The 20,778-nt window shown below is 33.2% G+C and overlaps 2 protein-coding genes across 2 annotated transcripts; both read right to left on the minus strand.

Moving 5' to 3' along the window:
- Positions 1–1,792: 1,792 nt before the first annotated feature.
- On the minus strand, positions 1,793–5,358 carry LOC108200842 (G2/mitotic-specific cyclin C13-1). The gene is made up of 8 exons (XM_017369104.2): positions 4,963–5,358; positions 3,427–3,659; positions 3,268–3,343; positions 3,105–3,181; positions 2,947–2,980; positions 2,708–2,854; positions 2,314–2,445; positions 1,793–2,184 (listed from the first exon to the last, which is right to left on the minus strand). The coding sequence occupies exons 1-8, from the start codon at positions 5,239–5,241 to the stop codon at positions 2,104–2,106; spliced, it is 1,059 nt and encodes a 352-aa protein (XP_017224593.1). The 5' UTR covers positions 5,242–5,358; the 3' UTR covers positions 1,793–2,103.
- Positions 5,359–7,048: 1,690 nt separating this feature from the next.
- LOC108202866 (pathogenesis-related homeodomain protein) lies at positions 7,049–15,209 on the minus strand. The gene is made up of 9 exons (XM_017371441.2): positions 15,040–15,209; positions 12,260–13,407; positions 11,964–12,129; positions 11,724–11,847; positions 11,498–11,610; positions 10,909–11,415; positions 9,543–10,046; positions 8,362–8,451; positions 7,049–8,288 (listed from the first exon to the last, which is right to left on the minus strand). The coding sequence occupies exons 2-9, from the start codon at positions 13,327–13,329 to the stop codon at positions 7,572–7,574; spliced, it is 3,291 nt and encodes a 1,096-aa protein (XP_017226930.1). The 5' UTR covers positions 13,330–13,407; positions 15,040–15,209; the 3' UTR covers positions 7,049–7,571.
- Positions 15,210–20,778: the final 5,569 nt, after the last annotated feature.

Raw genomic sequence — 20,778 nt, forward strand, 5'->3', positions numbered from 1 at the left:
ACTTTAATATCTTATTACTTATATTAAATTTTATTAACAATATTGTTGTACCATAAAACTCTTCTGGACTTATTTTATAGCCCATTAGATTATTTGGATCATTTGCTAAAGGATTTAGGGATTCGATCCTGGAAGGGTGAATTTCTGAGGTTGTGTAATGGAGAGCTTCAGGCCTGCAAGGAAGGCCTTAAGGAGCCACCTCTACCACAAGCACATCGCATATGGAACGACAACAGATTAAATGATCACACCTGCAACAAGTAATTGTTCAAAGAATATATAGTTGTTGGAGGCATGATATCATTGCTCAATCTGCAATGTACTTGTGAGAGAGGTGGCTTGGCACATGAGCTCACCTAGCAGCAGCAGCACTGCTAGTATACTCGCAAATGCCAGTAACCCGGATCCCAATAGCCCGGGGCTGACTGCAGGTTTGCTGATCCACCGGAAAAATCAGCCTCTCTCATCTCATGTTCTTGCACTGGGTGCCTCATCAAGACACATGATTCATTTATGAGTTTGCTGTCAGGAAATCAGGTGGATCTGCTTTTCAGCCAATCCAACCACCAAGAAAAATCAATTTTAACGGATTTAAATTTTAAGATTTGACAGACCTATTTTATTCTAGTTCAGGAAACCCCAAGAGAGTGGCTACAAGTTGAGCCTAGGTGAGGAACCAGGCTCACCGGTTAAAGATTCTGAGTCTCTGACCTGGTTAAAGAGTCTGACCAGTCACCAGACACCTCTCTGATATGTTCTCATGTGGGTTTTGAACGAGGACATCTACTGTGTACAATCTCTAGGTGCATGGATTATAAGCTGACAAGACCCCCAACATTTAAGATCCCAAAAATTTTAAACCAATTTTTTAATGTATACCCATTGGCACACACTGACCAACACTTAATTTGTTGGGTGACGGTTTTTTGTTGGTTCTAATCTCAATAATAATGATGGCTCCTGCATACACAAAAATATCCGCCAATCAAAAAACACACGGTAGAAAAACCCATGTTTAAAATATAAGGAATATATATAGATTAGGATTTTAAAAATTGATTTGACCAGGCACAACAAATCTCACAGACATCAAAATGCACACAGGACACAGAGGTAAGAAACTAGAAGAAAAGATGACAGAGCTCACAGATATGTTGCACATCTTGTACTGAATGTTAAAGTATATCATATGCTATACATCATCACATCCTACACTCGTTTTCAATATTTTGGACCCTGACATAGTTTTTGACATCTAAATATTCTTACTATGGGGCCGTTTGAGTTAGCTTAAAAAAAGTGATTTATTGCTTAAATTAAAGAAGTGGAGTAGAAGTGAGAAGTAAATAAGTTAATAAAGTGTTTGGAAAAGAAACAGAAACTGTGAGAGAGAAGCTTACAACCTCTGGCTGTAGTCACAGTGTTTGATTGTAGTCTCATCTCATCCCTCCCAAGTGTCTAGAGAGTTTAAAAACTCCTGCTTTTGCCTTGTAATATATTGTGCTTCTTTTTATCAGAGTCTCTGAGAGTAATTGATCTATATTCTCATTTCAAGAGTTATACAAACAAGTGTCCTAGATTGCACAAGGACTCGATAAATATACATCGCTATTTGTCTCAAAACAGTTATTCCTAATTTGATACCATGCGTCATTTCCTATATCTGGTAGGCAGTATGTTTGAATATCTTATGACATAAATAACACCTTCTATTTATTTCAAGATATAGCAAATAAATCAATAAACTTTGGTAATGAAAAATTAGATACCAGATACTTGGACAATAATAATGTGGACAAAGCAAAATGCTTTCTTATATAGATAGATCATAGATGATAAATGTTGACATGCCTTCTCATATCAAAGGATTAAGCAAATCCTAGTCCCTTAAAAATTTTAAAAAAACATAACCAATTCTATATCAATGTATATCAAGCTGCAAATAAAGCTAAACAGATCATCATTTTCCACCAAGAAAGTCAAACTTCGTTTCACCAACATGAAACACTGCTCGTATATAGTATCCCTATCTTTTTGTTTGTTATCAAGAATTGCCAACTTATTTTTGCACAAATCTAACAACTCCATCTTTCAGGATTTGTCTTAGCATTTGTTTGGTTGATGGCCTTGAAAGTATGACGGAGGAATTGCTGAGGGTGGCCTTAATTCTGCAACACATTTGAACTGTGCAAGTAAAAGAAAACGCTAGGAGTTAATCACTATTTCTATACTAGCATACAACTAATTATGCCTCTCAGAAGCAAAGTGTTTTACAACAGAAAACATATGATCTGCTCAGGGAGGTTGATGTACCTTAGGGTGCATGTACTTTTGTCTTACTGCTTGAGAAGAAAACCCCTTGCATAATTGCAGAAAACGAAGCGCAAGTACACACTCCACCAGCTCAAATGCTTCGTAACCACTGTATAGCTGCAATGCTAAACTCTGCAAGTAGAAAATAATAATCATAAAGTTGTATAATAAATCATGTGATATATAACAAGATATGATGGTCTAAAAGTCTAAGAATGTGTCCAAATTTATCTGCGATCCTGTATTTCTAAATGAACACACTGTAAATTTCAGAAACAGTGGTAACTTGTTGTAGTATCTGATTGTCATAATAAGAATTAAGATACCAAGCACATTAAATATAGTCAATATTTAGATGCATGTGAATATTGTATGGATAAGAGGCATATCTCACCCATGGATGCTTCTCCGGTTGAATTGTAAAGTTTGAAAGAAAGATCGCTGAGGCAGCAATCATTGATGGATTAAACCGAAGAAAACCATAATTTAATAGGCTAAGCTCCGCAAGATAGCAAACCAAGATTTCAAACTTCAGATTTGGCTAAGGAAAAGCAAAATGATAGACTCAGTAAAAACTCAAACAAAGGAAATTTTATTGCAATAGAGGAAAAGGGAATCCAGGTTCTAGCTTACCGTGGGATTTTCATTAGCAGCCCTTAAAAAACTTCTGCACGTTCATAAGATAAGATAACCTCGATTAGTAATAGTAATATCAATCGGCAATGACATACTTCATAGAACATTACATATATACAAGAACATAAAATTGCTGTTGGTAACAGTGCTCTTACCTTATAAAAGTTTTAGTTGTCGGATTACTAACTTCGAAGTTTAAAAACTTTAGGATATCCTTTTCCATTTCCACCACCTGTACATTTTTCACAAGATTTACATGATACTGAATTTCCCATATTGAAACTTGACACATATGTTTACAAAGAAAAAATTCAACACCTCCTCTTTGACATAGGTATTATCAGTTATATAGCAAAAATCTTCAATACGAGGCGGAGTGATTTCTTCATGTTTCCTATCATAAATTACAAGTTAGCTATTATAAATTAAACCGAGAAATATAACGAAAATACTAATTTTAAAGTTCACCAAACGTACGAGGCTATTAGCATGCAAGAAACACCAAGAAGCTGGAGCTTGTTTCTGCTAAGGGCATGAGATGAGAGATATCTGTCAATGTATGACACAGCGAGATAAAGGGTATCTGAGATGAGCTTGTACTCGTCTGCAACCTCCACCAACCAGTCCACAAGGATTTCTCGCATACCTATAGTAATATCCGTCTGAACCTTTTCCATATAATTAGATAAGGGTCGCCTTTTTTCCTCAGCCTAAAGATGTCAACATTAGATTAAAAGAATGATTACTACCTCTAACGCTGACACTTTAAACTTAAACCACAATATAATGATTAGGTGCTTCCCACACTTCTTTAGTTCTGCAACATTCACTAAACAATCAATATATTGAAAGACCTAATGGTTATGATATTACACAAACATTGAAATGCTAAAATGCTCTGTAATGATCAAAATTGTTTCAGAACAAAGATATCTTAAAGTGGCCCAAATGAAAATATGGACAAAAGGGCAGATAATAAAATTTAAAATCGCCAAAATCTAGTTCTCGCAATATTCGACAATTAAAAAGCTTAAAAATCAACTTATACAAGGTAATACAAACTACCACAATACTTGCATCACATCCTTCATTCTCCGGTCCGGTACAAATGCATAAAATCATTTAAGCAAGTGCATAAAAATCACAATATCATTCTCATAAACCAAAGACGCAGAATCTCTCTCGCTTCCTTTACAGGAGGTCGAGGGCTCGAACCTTGTCAATGACAAGGTAGATGTGTAAGTGTGTTAATTATCATATAAACATTATATTATCATTTACATGTAAAAAATAATTTAAATAGGAATTTATTCCCTACATACGTCTCAACCAAAAATAAAAGTCATAGAGTGATATAATACCCGCACATCTTTCTACCCGGGTATAATCATTTAAAATATATTCAACTTTACACACGAGCGGTCAAAAAAATGCTATAACGGTTTGTTTGTTTTTAAAAAAAAAAAAACCAACTAACAGACAATAACACCTGTTCAGACTAGAAAATATACAATATCAACATATTAGCATCTTCGCTACCTCAAATTCAACTTCATATCAACAAAATCAAAAAAAAAAAAAAAAAAAAGTAAAAATAATAATAATAATAATAATAACAACAACAATAATAAAATAACTCAAAAGTACAAAAATACCCAAAACACTAAATCACAATCGTCTCCCATCTATAGATGTGGTATTTATGATTACTGGCTCTGCCGTCCCAGTGCAATCATTCAATATATTCAAATTTACGCGCGAAAAATTTAAAATTAAAATAGTGACATCAGACATGCTTAGACAGAAAAACATCCAATCACGTTCGTCAACACTCTGATACCTCAAATTCAACTTCAAATCACCAATCAAACAGAATCACAATCATTCATAACTTCCATTCCAGTATCAACACTAAACATAATTATATTCTACACATATAGTCCAAAATTTAAGAACACACACACAGACACAAAATCATGCAGAGCCTGGAGAGAGAGAGAGAGAGAGAGAGACCTCCATAGAGCGAAGACACTGATAAATAAGCGGAGAGTGCCCCTTCTTCAACTGCCCATCTTTCTTCTCCGCAATCTTCTTCAACGTCTTCTTCACTATCATCTCAGGCGTACAAACATCTTCAAAACCCAAATTCACATTCCCCCCATTAGCACTCAGCTCACCCAACACAGACCTTTTCCTAGGAGACACAGCCTGCTGATTAAGCGTGTTAGACGATCCGAATGCTCGCTTCTTCGACGACCCATCGGCTGAAACACAGTTCTCGTCATTACCCATTTCTAAATTATCGAAATTCGAAGTGGATGCTTCTGAATTGAACTCTGGTTTTTCTAGGGTTTTAGCAATGAAAATGAAGAAAAGTGTTTGTGTTTATATTTTATATATGTGAAATGATTGAGGGGGAATGAATATTGAATATAAAATTAGAAAATGCAATGCCGCCCATTTATTATTTTAAGTTATGTGTTTTACCGCCCATACTTTTCGGTTTGAAATGTTTGTGACCCGGTTTAGACCACCAAATTTTAGAAGAGTTTATTGGAAATTTCTCAAATGTCGTAAGGTTAATTTGGTTTTTTCTCAGGTCTAAACGTAGACTTATTTTTATTTTTTATAATTTCTTTTAAATTTCCTTTTAGAATTTAATTGAAAAAACCAATTGATTTTATATTCTATTACTTCTTAAAAATTGATAGAGAACACATTTGATTTTATATTTTATTTCTTTCTAAAATTGATAAAACAAATTCTATGACTTGTGAACTATAATTATAATTTAAATACAAATTTCAACTAAAAACAATAACTTGCTAAAAATTATAATTTACAGATACTAGTTTTAAGATCAGAGAACATCTTGATTTACTTACAGATTTAGTTCCAAATAATATATTTAGAGGGGTGTATTTAATTGAGATTTTACAGAATTCTATTTAATTCATGAAATCTGAAACTATTCAATTGAGATTGTTTTAAAGTTAATTGTAATCTCAGGATATTCAATTGGATATTTAAATTATGCCACAAAATCTGGTAGTAGTCAATCAGAATTTTAAATTATTTTCAAAATCCAATGGTACTCAATTGAGATTGTATAAAATCCATTAAAATTTAATAGTATTCGAATATTGGTGGATTTTTTTCGGTTTCATAAAATGATGGATTTTTGTGGGAATTTTTCGGTGTATTTTAAGTTTTTTGAAATCCAACCAAAATCTACGAGATTTTAAAGTTTTGTGCTTAAATTCTTTATAAAAAAAAAAATCAACTCTGCAACAATTTATCAAGTCACATACGATATAATAAAATTCATTAGATTCAAAATAATTCATAAAAAATTCCAATGAATACACCCTAAAAGCATACGGACACGATTAACGAGGCTAGTACGAGCTGCGACTTAAGCCAGGCTCGTTATTTAGTTCACAACCAGGATGTGCGAGCTGTGACTAGGCTCGATTGTGCGGTTAAAACCCGCACAGCTGCGACGAGCTGTGACTAGGCTCGATTGTGCGGTTAAAACCCGCACAGCTGCGACTTGAGCCAGACTCGTTTGCGGGCTCGTTAGCTCTAGATTTAGTTCACAGGCCAGGATATGCGAGCTGTCACTAGGCTCCATTCTGACCAGCTCTATATATCATAGGTAGCTAACACTGAAAATACATGGGACCATCTGTCTAATCTTATTTTTTAGAGATAAGAACTTATTCCTGTAAAAAAAAATTACATAAATTCTATTTTTTTTTCTTAAATAAAACCGTTATGTTTTGTCAAATAACAAATATAAAACACCTTTTAAACATTTATATCCAAAAAAATTATTAAAAAATATATTTTTGAAATAAAATTAAGGGCTTAATTTTTAAATGGGAAGGATGCCAAACGGGCACATAATATACATTTCTTCGATATATCCAGAAAGTTTGTAACGTGGCTTGCTAGTTGCTACTAGGAAAGACTTGCTGCTTTGCAGACTTGAAGACAAGATATTTACATGATATATCCAAGCACCAGAAAGAATTCTATACGATAATGGATGCAAATAAAATTTCGATAATGTAAGTTCTATAACAAAAACCCAAAGTACAGAAAGTTCTGTATAGCTTCCTTAAAATGTCTAGATGGAAAATTTTAGCAGGTTATTACAATACAAATCTGTATTGAGTTTAAGAATGATGCACACTGACAATCACAGCACTTTGCCATGATACATGGCACTCTAAGGAATATGGCGGTAGAACAAAATTTCTTAACCCTAAAAACTACAGCTGAGATTGCATTAATGAAATCATTAAAACATATAGCCCAATAACAAACTTAGATGTACTTCCGCACGGGGAAACCTTCCGTTTGCAAGAGGATATTGCTTAATGACAATACCACGTCTATTTAAATCTTTCCAACAACTTATAACAACTTCCTGAGCATCTTTGCAGGGTGAATAAGTCAAACCTGAAGTAAAAAACTATAACAATCCTTGCCAGGTGCAACAGTTTGCTACAGTGACAACCAAATATAATCGGACTTCAAGTGGCTTAGAAACAAAAATTCCTACCTCTTTCTTGCTCCTGAATATAAGGCTTCTACATGGCCATCAAACCAGGTACTCAAGAGATAGATTCCTTACTTTTTGACTGGATTCTACTACTTTTTCGTACCCCCTGGGTTTTTGGAGTATTAATTTCTGCATTCTGCTTAGGTGACTCCGAACTTGTATCAAGTTCAGTTGCTTCACTACCAGACTTGGCCTTTCTTTTGCTAGTATTTGGAGGATTAGCTTCTTCATTCTGCTTAGGTATGTCCGAACTTGTATTAGGTTCAGTTGCGTCACTACCGAACTTGGCCTTTCTTTTGCTAGTTTTTTGAGGATCAACTTCTGCATTCTGCTCAGGTGTCTCCGAACTTGTATCGAGTTCAGTTGCTTCACTACCAAACTTTGTCTTTCTTTTGCTAGTTTTTTGAGGATTAACTTCTGCATTCTGCTCAAGTGTCTCCGAACTTGTATTAGGTTCAGTTGCTTCACTACCAAACTTGGCCTTTCTTTTTCTAGGATTTGTACTACTAGAATTGCACCCATTGCCTTCCTCTGCAACCATGTTTGACGTCGTGTCTTTGTCACAGCATTCTGCAGTGGTTCCTTCATCTTGTTTCTTCTTTTTAACTTCACTGCAAGTAGTATTGTTTAAGACCGATCTTGAGTCAGATTCAGACAAGTTACTACTTTTCTGAGGAGTGACTTTGTCTGGGGTAATTTTAGCCACATCTGATGCCCTGCCTCTTGAGTGACGAAAGCTATGACGAGCATTTTCAAACCATTTGCTTACCTGTGTAAGAAGAACTTCTTGCAGAGAGGTGGAAAGAAATATCCTGATAATTAACAAATGGAAATTTATTTACCTGCTGGATTGTTAATTGTAATTCTGTAGCTAAACTCTCTTTCACAGTGCGCTGAGGGTATTGATTTTCCTTGAAGGATTGGAGGAGTCTCTGCACACCACAATTACCATCAAAGTGCTAATGCATTGTGGAAAGTGTGTATGCATAGAATAGATTGTGTTGATGATATACAGCATTCTTCATTCAGAGAAGATACACAGTACTACTATTTGCACGGGCCAGAAATAATACGCTTCTATTTAAATAACACAATACATAATATAACACCATAACTTAACTATGACACGCAACAGGATTTGAATATGACCACAATGAGACTGTAAACATAGAGAACTGTTTCCTTTACAAGGACACAAACTTGGACATTAAATTCCAAGAATCATTAAAAATTATGCAATATTCCAACATTATAATATAACAGAATAATAATTATTCTACTGTATAACCAGTTTTGGAAATCAACTTTCTTATTCAAGTTTCAAGTACTAAATTAATTATAGTACACACACACACACACACACACACACACATATATATATATATCATAGTATTCTACATTGGAATCACATTTTATACATACTAGCCTTTAACCCGTGCGAAGCACGGGCGGATATAGAATTCGTAATTTATTAATTATAATTTAAATTTTAACATCATCTTATTAGTATTTTAGTATTAATGAATTAGATTTTAACCTGATTATATTTACCAACTAATTACATTTTTTGGACGATACGAATTATACCAATATCGGTTTATTATAATATAGTATATAGTATATAAATAATATATAAATTATATTTAAAAGAATAATGGTGGAGTTTTTTTATCTTGTATTACATCACAAGTGTTTGTAATTTGAACGGTATAAAACTCTTTAATATTGTAAGAGTGAGAGAAGTCTACATATGACCGACTTGTAGTTACAAAGGAGATGACCAAACCAAAATTTTGTACGACTACAAATTAAACCTATGTTGGCTTATTATATTATAGTATAGATAGTATAGATTCTATAACAGAAATTATAATAAAATTAATGATTTGTGATGGTATACTCTCTTGAATGTTGGCATACACACACACATACATACATATATACACACATATATATACACACACAAACACACACACACACATATATAAATGGAGATGCAAAAGTTGTAAATGAGGTATGATACCTGAGTTGCTTGTTCCCCAAATGATGATCTAGGAGTACCTTTACGAGTAGTGGCAGAAGAGCATTTAGGTGATCTAGCAGGGGTAGAATTTGTAACATCAACGTCAAACTTCTTTTTAAGACTAGAAGTGCTTTTATCACTGGTGGCAGCAAAGTCTTTACAGGATCTAGCAGGGGTAGAATATGCGCCATTGACATCAACCTTCTTTTGAAGTCTAGAAGTACTCTTACCACCAGTGGTCGGAGAGCCTTTACAAGATCTAGCAGGTGTAGAATTTGTGCCACTGACGGTAAACTTCGTTTTAGATGATCTCTTATTATGAGTATTTTCATTTGTTTTCTGGTCCGGCTCTGAATCATCACTCTCTTTCCCATTCTCCGTAGTAACTTCCAAATTAGGAGACAACAAATCTTCTTCTTCCGAAATATTCTTTTTTGTATTTGGTAAAGCCAAATCCATGTAGTCTTCGTCACTTGAATCAGAAGACGTGTTTCCATATTCCTCCTTCAAAATTAGAGATACATGAGCCAGAGCAAACAATTCAGTCAGGAACAAGTAGAGGATCCTCCTCGACTAGGAAAGAGCAAAACTCACAAACACTGTTAAATCCAAATGTAAATGTACCTAAGACGCACCTGATTTGGAGCAATACAAATATTAATTCTGGCTACATCCACAAAATGTTGAGACTAACATACATTTCATTGTAATCAATATAAAGAGTACGTAACAATTATCCTTATTATTTCATTCCAAGTCCTTCCATCTGCAAGACACGTTATATACGCACAAACAGTTGCACGTAACTAAAATGCTAGTTACAAAATATCATTGTTATATGAATGAGATGATGCTTGCAAGTCTATCTTCTCCTTTGATGGCATTTTCTTCCTAAAATTCTTTAAAAAAAATTGATTGATCCATTGAATTCATCTCCTTCCAGATGCTACCACAAATCATAAACAGTTTGAAATACTTTCTTTTTTGAAGATACAATATAATACCATACAGACATTAATCACTCACTCACGTCCCCAGCACCTGTAAACTCCCAAATCCTAAGGGAGAACGGTTTTTAAGTGTATTAATGTCTGAGGAAGCTCACTGTGGTGAGCTTTTTGGAGCACAGGCAGAATAGGTTAATTAAAGAAATGTCTGAGTTCAACAGGGACAACATATGATCAAGTGATGTCTAAGTTCAACAGGAACATCATATTATCTTACTGCATAACACCACATGCATCACACATCTACAGCATGCGCTATGTCTTAAAAGTCACACGAAATTTCATGGACACAAATACAAATTTGATAAAAATATTAATCACAAATTACAAAAGACACTTGTGTTATAAGAGGTGCTTACATCATGTAGCTTTTTGTAGTCCAATCTCTTAACTTGTCTTCTCGGATACACGGAGGCACAATCACCTTCCTCAGGAAGTCCACATCCTTCTTCATCTTCCATGACGTCATCTGGGGATGAGGTCACTGGTCCTTGAACTTCACTAGAAGGTTTACACTTATCAACCACAACAGTCAAATCTTCTGAATCAGATGTAAAATCAGAACTTGAGCTTTCCATTTTAGACTTCTGATCATAATTTAAGCTACTAGGATCATAATCATCATCCTCTGAATCATCTGAAGGCAGGCCCAAGAAAAGTTCTTTCTGAGGTAAAACCCGCAGATCATCTGCTCCCGAATGATTATCAGATTCATCTGAACTTGATACATCGGCCTGCACATTCTCATCCAAATCAGGACTATCAGGATTATAATCATCATCCTCAGAATCATCTGAGGGCAATCCAGAAATATCATCCAAATTTTTCCCAGCTGCTGCTGCTGCTGCCTCTTCTGCAAAGACTTTCTGCAGATGCAACAAGAAAGAATAGTCAAACCAAAATGCATAATTCCAACTAGAAATGCCTGACTTAGGTTTTTGATTAGACCTCCCAGCTGTCAGTGACTAAAATTTTTGTTCCTTGAGAATCATTAAGTAACTCTAAGCAATCAACTTTGCAATCACATCCTGGGCAAAGCCAACCCTCATCACCAGCAGGAACTGAAACATTTAACATTAACAAAGCAACGGGAAAAGATGAGGAATAGGAATCACAAGCAAAAAAAAAAAAAGGTTCTAAACTTTAATATTGTTTTTAGTGATTAGAATGTTACTGTGTTCTCTCAGCAACGGTGGATCCAAACAGAATTGGTGAAATCCGCGCTCACAAGCACCATCGCAAAGGATGATATCATTACTGAGTGTCACGTCTTTGGATCCACATTTTGCACAGAATATCTGTTGCAACATATAAAACTTATCGAGGGCATTCATATAGGCAAACTTCATAGGGTCAACATAATCTATATTAAGTTAAGGAGAAGCATGGCACAGTGTCTGACGCAATAACTCACATCTTCACTGTCAATTTCTCCTTCAGAATCAAACAGATTATCAGGAATTCTTCCCTCGCTACATAACAAATCCAGGCGCTGAAAAAGATCTCTGATTTTCAATTTGCGTCGTACAATTTCAGATCTTGCTCGTTGAAGCTCCTTCTCTGGTTTCAGTTTTTCTAAGCTGAATCATTACAAATTAGTAAGTTGTAAGAATGAGGATTAAAAAGAATTCAGAAATCTTTACTATTAAACCAACAATAAGGCCACAAGAACAACAAAATATGAAGGTGAATGATTTAAAAAATGCAAACCTTTGCCCTTTCCAACCTTCCCCTGAGTAAGCATCAATGAAGTTCTTTTCATATTGTATTCTGTGTAGCAAATACCTTAGATGTGTCCTTATTCTAGAATATTCATCAATTTTATTTTTCTCCATTCGTTTTTTCCTCTTCTTTTTCTTTTGACTGTCAGCACCTTCTGTCACCATATTACTCGTGTCAGGTGCTTTAGATTTTTCCTGCGACCTTGAGCGCAACGTTCTGCTGCTGCTTACTAATAGATTTTGATTCTTTTTTCTTTTTCCTGATAATACCTTGATGTTACCCTCTGAAGATATCATGGAAATTGGTCTGTTTCTGGGTAAAACAGGAGTTCCTTCAACTGTTTCTTCTAAATGGCTAGAGCCCTCAGCAGCAGTCTCTTGACCAGGTCCCAATTGCTCAAGACCTGAACTGTTTGGAGCATTGTTTATTTGTTGTTCCAAATGGATGTGATCGTTTGCTGCATCACCTGTTGGTGATCCTAATAGATCACTGCTATATATCCTGGATTGGGTGTCTATCTGTGGAATTGATGACTCCAAACAATTATTTGGGGTCACTTCTTCTGGGAGTGTTCCTTTCTGTTCCATATTTATATGGCCAAATTCAGAATTTTGGCCTTTTATTGGTCCATTTTCTGTATTTTCTGTGGCAATCACATGGTTTTCTTCTGCTTCATTATTGACCATTTCAGAACCAAATTTATGATTATGGTCTGGTGTAACTTTTATAGAGTTTGGTGATATTTTGGACTGATTTTCAGCTTGAACTTCGACTGGACCAGGACTACACATTTTCATATCTTGTGGCAATTCTCCAAATGGCAGAAGTTTGATTGAGTCATCTGCAGACGGTACTATCTTATCACCAACAGAAACATTTACCCCAACTTTTGTTCCGGCTGATGCTTTTTGTACATCTTCAGCTGTCACATTATCCATTTGCCCTGGTGGAGTACATCTACCATTTGTCAAAGTATTATGTACTTGTTCTAATTCTTTTGGCTTCGTGCTTGATCTTTCTTCCATTTTAGTGCATTGTTGCATTAAAAATGCATCCATGTGAATAGCTCAAACTGAAGAGCGCTTCCACAGTTTTTACAATTCAATGCTAATCCAAATGCAATCTTTCTAATCTTCCTGCAGCAGATATATGTAATACATAGCCACATTCATTATAATGTCTTCCCTGAATATAACAATTAAATACCTTCAAAAATTGATGCCGAGTAATCACAATATAAAAAGGTAGCAGTATCAGATGGGAAAAGAAATATGTAGTGCGTGATGGCAACTAGAACTAGAAGAGGAAATCGCCAGAAAAGGATTAAAAACAAAAGTACATCCAGATCAAGTCAACCCTAAACTTGTGAATTAAGATGAATCATAATGCCAAGTCATTCATTTTAAATTTCATACATAGAACAGCAATCGCATTGACCGCGTTCATCTTTTATTTAGGTCTACTTGGTTTTCTCGAGTGCAAGGGAATTCAATATTCTAAACTGAAATGAGGATCAGTACAAGGGACTGCTAGATTGCATACGTAGACAAGTCCCACAATCAACAGGGACCGCCAAACGTTTGAAATCTGATTTGAAAACTTCACAATATCTTGATTGCAAAGCAGTGACATAAGGCTGATAACAGCAGTATAATGAAGTCTCAGTATTCATGCATGTGAAATTAATACAAGTAAAAGCTTCACTTCTGAATGACCTTGTATACCACGGACACCCGTATGGAGCTAACAATCAAAAATACTGTTAAACAGGTTACTAGCAAACGAAAATAGTTTAATAAACATAAACCACCCGAAAAGAATGCTCAAGTCTCTATGAAGAACTAACGATAATGGGAACTTGGGCCGTTGTACCAAACACATCTCTACCAAATACATAGAATAAAGAAAAACTAAAAAAACTTTTGGTATTGGTAAATGCAATTGTAACTCTTTTTAAGTAGTCATACACTCAAACGTGCATCCTTCATCCACCAAAAATCTGATCATACCAATTACACAGTGCACCCATATCAAAATTTACAATCTTAAAAACTTGTCTCTCACCCACCAGTGAAGTTCATATTCAGACAATAAAACTAATAAAAAGCATACAAGTAAGTGCAGCATACTCTTAACAATAAAATAACAATACCATTTGAACCAAATACTCGATCAAGGATATAAGAATATTCAACCAACTCAGATATCACATTTTCGGTAAACTTCTTTTAAGCTTTGTGTCATTACACAGCTCTAGGATACACCACATTAAGAAAACCTCAGGCTAAACCATCCAAACCTACGCACTGCACTTACCACTATGCTATTTAAACTTTAGTTTTATATATCACAAACATGTACCTAAAACTCGGGGTAAACCAGGTTTAATTTTTATTATAATCAGGCGGGATTAGAACACTCGACCTTCTAAACATTCGCATTATGCCACAATCCCTCACTATCTCTGCTGTGACCGAGAAAGTATTAATTCATCGAGGTTATTCATTTATCATTATTGTAAACGCCACAACTTAACTACAATTCACACCAGTTTCGAAACCCTAACAACATTACCAACAATTCAACTACACACACAATCGACACTCAGTTTGTAACCCTAATATACACATACACGTATGTATTATACACAAGCAGAACACAAATAATAACAAAGAAAACCCTAGAATCTGTTACTTATTCATAAAAAAAATGAAAAATAGATGCACAAATACATTGTATCATATGTGTGTAAAGGGAGCTGAGCTTGCCTTATAGTGGAGATAGTGAGATCGCAGAATCGAAGAAAATGGAGTGAGGAGCTAGGTTGAGCTGAGAGAGAGAGAGTCAGAGAGAGAGAGAGAGCGAGAGAGGGAGGGAGAGAGATTTTGTGTTTTTGTTTTGTTTTACAGAGAGAGATGGTAAAAAAAAGGTGGGCAGAGGCCAGAGAGTAGTTTTGATTTGGTGTTCCCGAGACGTTTTCTCACCGCCGGTAAAAATAAACCGGGGTGTAGAGTAGAAATTCATTTGGTAGGAAATTTGCTTTTCGTAGGAGTTTATTATTTTTATTTTCTTTCAGATCTACGTATCCATAGATGAATTATATTAGAACACATTGAATCGCATCCGAAATTTCTTTTTTTAAAAAAAATTTATGATCTAACCATACAAACATGACTCAAGAAGTTTAGATAATATAATTTAAATGAATGAGAAAAAATACCTATAAAACGTATAACAGTTTGCTTCCAAGATATCCTGAAAAATAAACAAACCAAACAAAATATAAATCATATACAAAAAAATCATATATATATATATATATCTAATTAAGATAATAAATAATAATAAATCTAATAAAAAAGCAAAAACAAAAGAGTGTATATATCAAAAATAGAGGGGAAATAAAATAACGCAGAAATATTAATTAATCAAAAAAAAATCTAACTATAAGGAAACCTTTTGGTTAGACACATAAAACTTTAGGGGTCGTTTGGTTAAGGGAGTGGTATGGGGTTGGAATGAGGTATCGGGTTAAGGTGGTATGGGGATGAGGTATCATTCTTGATATCATGTGTTTGGTTGAGTGATGGAATGAATAATATATTGAATTTAAATAATTTAAATTATTTTTATTGATGAAAACTAATTTTATAATTTTATTTTATCCAATTTTGAGTTGTTAATTTACTTTTGTGTCAAGCATTTGATGTAATTGTATATAAAATTAAAAAAAAATTGATTCATCATACCCATGTTCCATACCATCTCCCCCTAGGGTATCAAAAACTCATACTTTGGGGGTTTGAGGTATGGGTTTGAATGAATAAATTTTACAATCAAACATCAGGTATGGGTTTGGAATGAACCAAACCCATTCCTGATAGATGAAAAACATGAACCAAACCCTGATAACTGAGTAATAAAAAAATAGCTAAAGTGTGTATGTATATAACTTTTTTAAAGTAAAAATAAAATAAAGTCTAAATTAAAAGAGGATCTTTGATTGGACAGTAAAGTAATCAAGATTTGGTTAATTGCTTCGCCGAAATATACGTCATCATTTATGGCAACCCATGAATGGTACAAATTTGTCTTAATCAAAGTATAATTAACATTTAAATTGATTAAAAAACATTTATGACATCAATCAAACAATACAATTTATGAATTTAAGGAGTCAATCACTACTTAATATTATATCTCACCATACAATTTGAATTTATTTCGGTCAAAAAAAAATTAATGAATTTAGATGTAGACAATTAAAAATTAAATAATTAAATTATTTTCATTTAAAAAAATAATTTTAATCTCCAAAATAGTTTAATAAAATTAAGATAAGGTTTTCAATATCAAAACAATTTTCAAGAGGATTCAAGAATATGAAGAATAATGATATGAATAATTCACTAGTTTAATACTTTTTTACCCACAAATCAAAAACTAAAACCAACAAATATCAGAACTCCCAACACTCCCTATTCAACAAATCACAAAATTTTAACAGATAAATCAACAAACTATGCATCTACCGCAATTCATCATATTCTGAAACTCATTCAAACCAATAACAAACAATCTTATTAATTAATCAAATAGATATTGTGCACATAGATCACACAAACATATACATAATATTTATATTAAAATATCTTATTAAAGTTAAAAATTGGATTTTTCAATTAAAATCAAGAGAGTTAACATGTATAATACATGAATTTGCAGGCAGATACGTATAGAAGAGACTAGTCGTGTAGGTAATTGAAACAAGGGTATGGTTGAGAGATGAAAAACTTGCTCGCTCTAATGAGATCTGAATCGAAATTAATTGATGTGTCCACAAATCTATCAATTTTCATGATACTGTACTAAAAATAATTCAAACATACCTTGTCACATGGAGAGGAGATCAAAAGAAATATATATAATCGTCCTCACCCTCGTTTTTGATTAGATCCAAAATTGAAGAACAAAATTCTTAATCTTATTCAACAAGAGAAACAAAGATCCACACGAACACCACCACCACGCCTTTGACTTTCCCCGGGGAGAAAAGGGGTTTGGGGGAGAGGGAAGTATGAAAAATGGGGGGGGAGGCGGTCACAGAAGGGTTTAAATAATCGAAATTATTTAGTTTTTAAAATAATAATTTAAAAGTAAATTTTTGGTTTGTATACAAATAATCAGGAGTGACTTAGATAATAAGTAAAATCTATTTGATAAAGTTAGGAGTCTTTTCTCTCTTTTGCTCTAAAAGCTTTTTTTGAAGTAAGCAAGACCTCTTGGATCACCAAATTTATGACCAAAACATATTTTTTATAATAATTGTCTAAACATATAATTATTATTAATATATGTGTTGGATCAGAAAGTTCAGGCTACCATTATAATAGGCTGATACCTAAATATTCTATTTATAACAATTCTAAATAATAATTATATACCATTTAAAAAAATAGTCAATTAATATAACCACTAATATTGAAGCACATTATTTTACAGGTTCGACAAATTCAACATAATATCCTGCAGGTCCAATCTAGCCAGTCATTTATAACCAACACCATCGGAGATGTTCTCACAATTATATGCAGTACACAATACTTCTCAGTATCAGGCCAGAATATTTGGTTAATAAAGCCTAAAATTTTAATATTACTTACTGCAGCACCTGTATACACAACTAAACAACTAATTTGATCCAAGGTGATTTTGTCCAGATATAGTGCAGAGGTACAAATCCGATTTTCAGAGTGCCCTAGGCTAAAATTCCGCTCCATGATTGTCTAATTTATGAAAGAGTCATATAACTCGGCATTAGAGCTTATTAAGCTTCACAAGTTATGTTGAAAATACTAATAAGAACAACTCTAACATAAAGTGTATGTTAGCTATAACCACCAAGCTGGCAACAAATAGTAAAACATATTACTACCTTTATTCCTTTAGACGAATCCGACCTTCACCTATCCGATTTTTACACACTATTTCAGTTGATTGCAAAGCATGTCTTCTATATGTGTCACATCATTTCCCGCTAAATTCTTATCTTTTTCATCCTCTCTTGTTACTTCTTTTCTCTGCTATTTGTGTATGTGCTCTTTAATTGATGAAACAAAAATCATCCAGCTGTATCACTGGTATTATAATCATGTTGGTATTTATTACGAGAATCGGTTTGAATGGTTTCAATCCCGCAAGAAAAAATATGTATCAATTGCGCTTTGTTGTAACATTTGGTTATTTTTAAGATTCGAATATTGTGATTAGTAAGTCCTAGCCGAGGACATGACCTAAGATATGAGTTCTTGGAGACTCCCTCTTAGAGTATATGAAATTCTATAGGTATGTACAAGCCAAATATGAAGGAGCCTGCATAAGTGCAGTGATACATATTGGATTGTGTAGTAAGTTTATTAAAGTCAAAAGAAACACATTAATTATAGTTGGCCTGAAATAGATGATTATATTTTGATCAACCAACATTTCTGTTTGTTTATTATACATGGACCAGATGCATTGCTGTTGAAAATAACGACAGAGTATTACTCCGTATTTGATAAGTTATTACTCCGTATTTGGTAATCACAGAGTATAACCATAGAGTATTATTTTGTGTTCTCAAACTAATAATGTGATTCAATAAGAAATAATGTGGTTCATTATGGAGTTTTAAAATATAACCATTGGAATTTTAAAATAATGATAAATACTATTTTATAATTATAACTTACATTATTGAAGTACAATCCCTTATAGATTCGTAAAATTTTAATTAACAATCATTATATATTATTTTAGCTACTTCCATTAGAGTGGCCGCCTGAATGCCAAAACCATACAAATCAAATGAGCCAAGAAAAACATTATCAACATTAACAAACTCAGCATTAAAATCCTCGAGACCCTCAGATTCTTCATATTGATAAATAAACTCCACAAACACAACCATATAACTAATATATATCAGTGTTCTAGCAATTTTTATGTTTTAAGAAACATTATTGTGACTAGCATTCTACAAAAGAATGAACATATTTGATAATCATTTGAAATACAATAAATTATCTTGAAAATAATTATTTTAAATTTTTTTAATTCTATAAAAAAAATGTATCACGATATATTTATTTTTCTCTTAATGTCTTACATCATTCTTCTGTCTCGTGACCGCGATTAATACTCCCTTAATTTCAAAAAAAAATTGGCACACAAAACATATTTATTCATTTATTTGTTGAATATAATGAAATTACATGACTCTTTTATTATTAGCTTCTAATTATCTGATTTTCCATTCACGTGTTTCACAAATTTAAGAATCAAGTAATCTTACGGGGTGTATTCGATTGAGATTTTAATAGATTGTTTTTTAGCTTGTGGATTTTAATGGATTGTATGTGATTTTGATTTTGTGTGGATTCTTGATAAAATGTCGCAGAGTTTATAGGATTTAATCACAATGCTTCAAAATCTCAATGATTTTGATAAATTTCAAAAAACTTAAAATACATTGAAAAATGTCATAAAATCCTTCATTTTATTGAATCTAAAAAAATCCATCAGTATTTGAATACCATTAGATTTTAATGGATTTTAAACAATTCCAATTGAATACCATAGGATTTTAAAACATAATTTAAAATCCCAATTGAATACTACCAGATGTGTTTGCATAATTTAAAATCTCAATTGAATACCTTAAGGGGGGGTGTATTCGATTGGGATTTTAATGGATTGTTTTTAGTCTATGGATTTTAATGGATTGTATGTGATTTTGATTTTGTGCGGATTCTTGATAAAATGTCGCCGAGTTGATGGGATTTAAGTACAATGCTTCAAAATCCCATTGATTTTGATGGGATTTCAAAAAACTTAAAATACACTGAAGAATGCCACAAAATCCATCATTTTATGAAATGAAAAAAAAACCCATCAGCATTTGAATACCATCAGATTTTAATGGATTTTAAACAATCCCAATTGAATATCATCGGATTTTAAAGCATAATTTAAAATCCCAATTGAATACCACCAAATTTTGTAGCATAATTTAAAATCCCAATTGAATACCTCAAGATTTTAATGAATTTCAAACAATCCCAATCGAATACCCTCGGATTTCATGAATGCAAAAAAATGTTTTAAAATCCCAATCCAATACACCCCTCTAAAATTTTAATGGATTTCAAACAATACCATTCGAATACCTTCGGACTTCATGAATGAAAAAAAAATGTTTTGTAATCCCAATTCAATACGTCCTTAGGAAATAACAATTCTTTATTAGTTGAGAAATTCAATTTTGATTCTACTGAAATCGTATACAGCATTAAGAAAATTTTAATCAGACTCAACCAACCCAATTACATAAGCAGTTGAATTTTTCGAACTAAAATAATATATAATACTTTTTATTTTAAAATATAAGTGAAAATATTTTTAAATTATTTTATTTACAAATTGTTTTTATTTATTTATGAGTTGGAAATGAAAATGCGTGGGGA

Source organism: Daucus carota, chromosome 9 (assembly GCF_001625215.2).
Source record: "Daucus carota subsp. sativus chromosome 9, DH1 v3.0, whole genome shotgun sequence".
Classification (NCBI taxonomy): Eukaryota; Viridiplantae; Streptophyta; class Magnoliopsida; order Apiales; family Apiaceae; genus Daucus; species Daucus carota.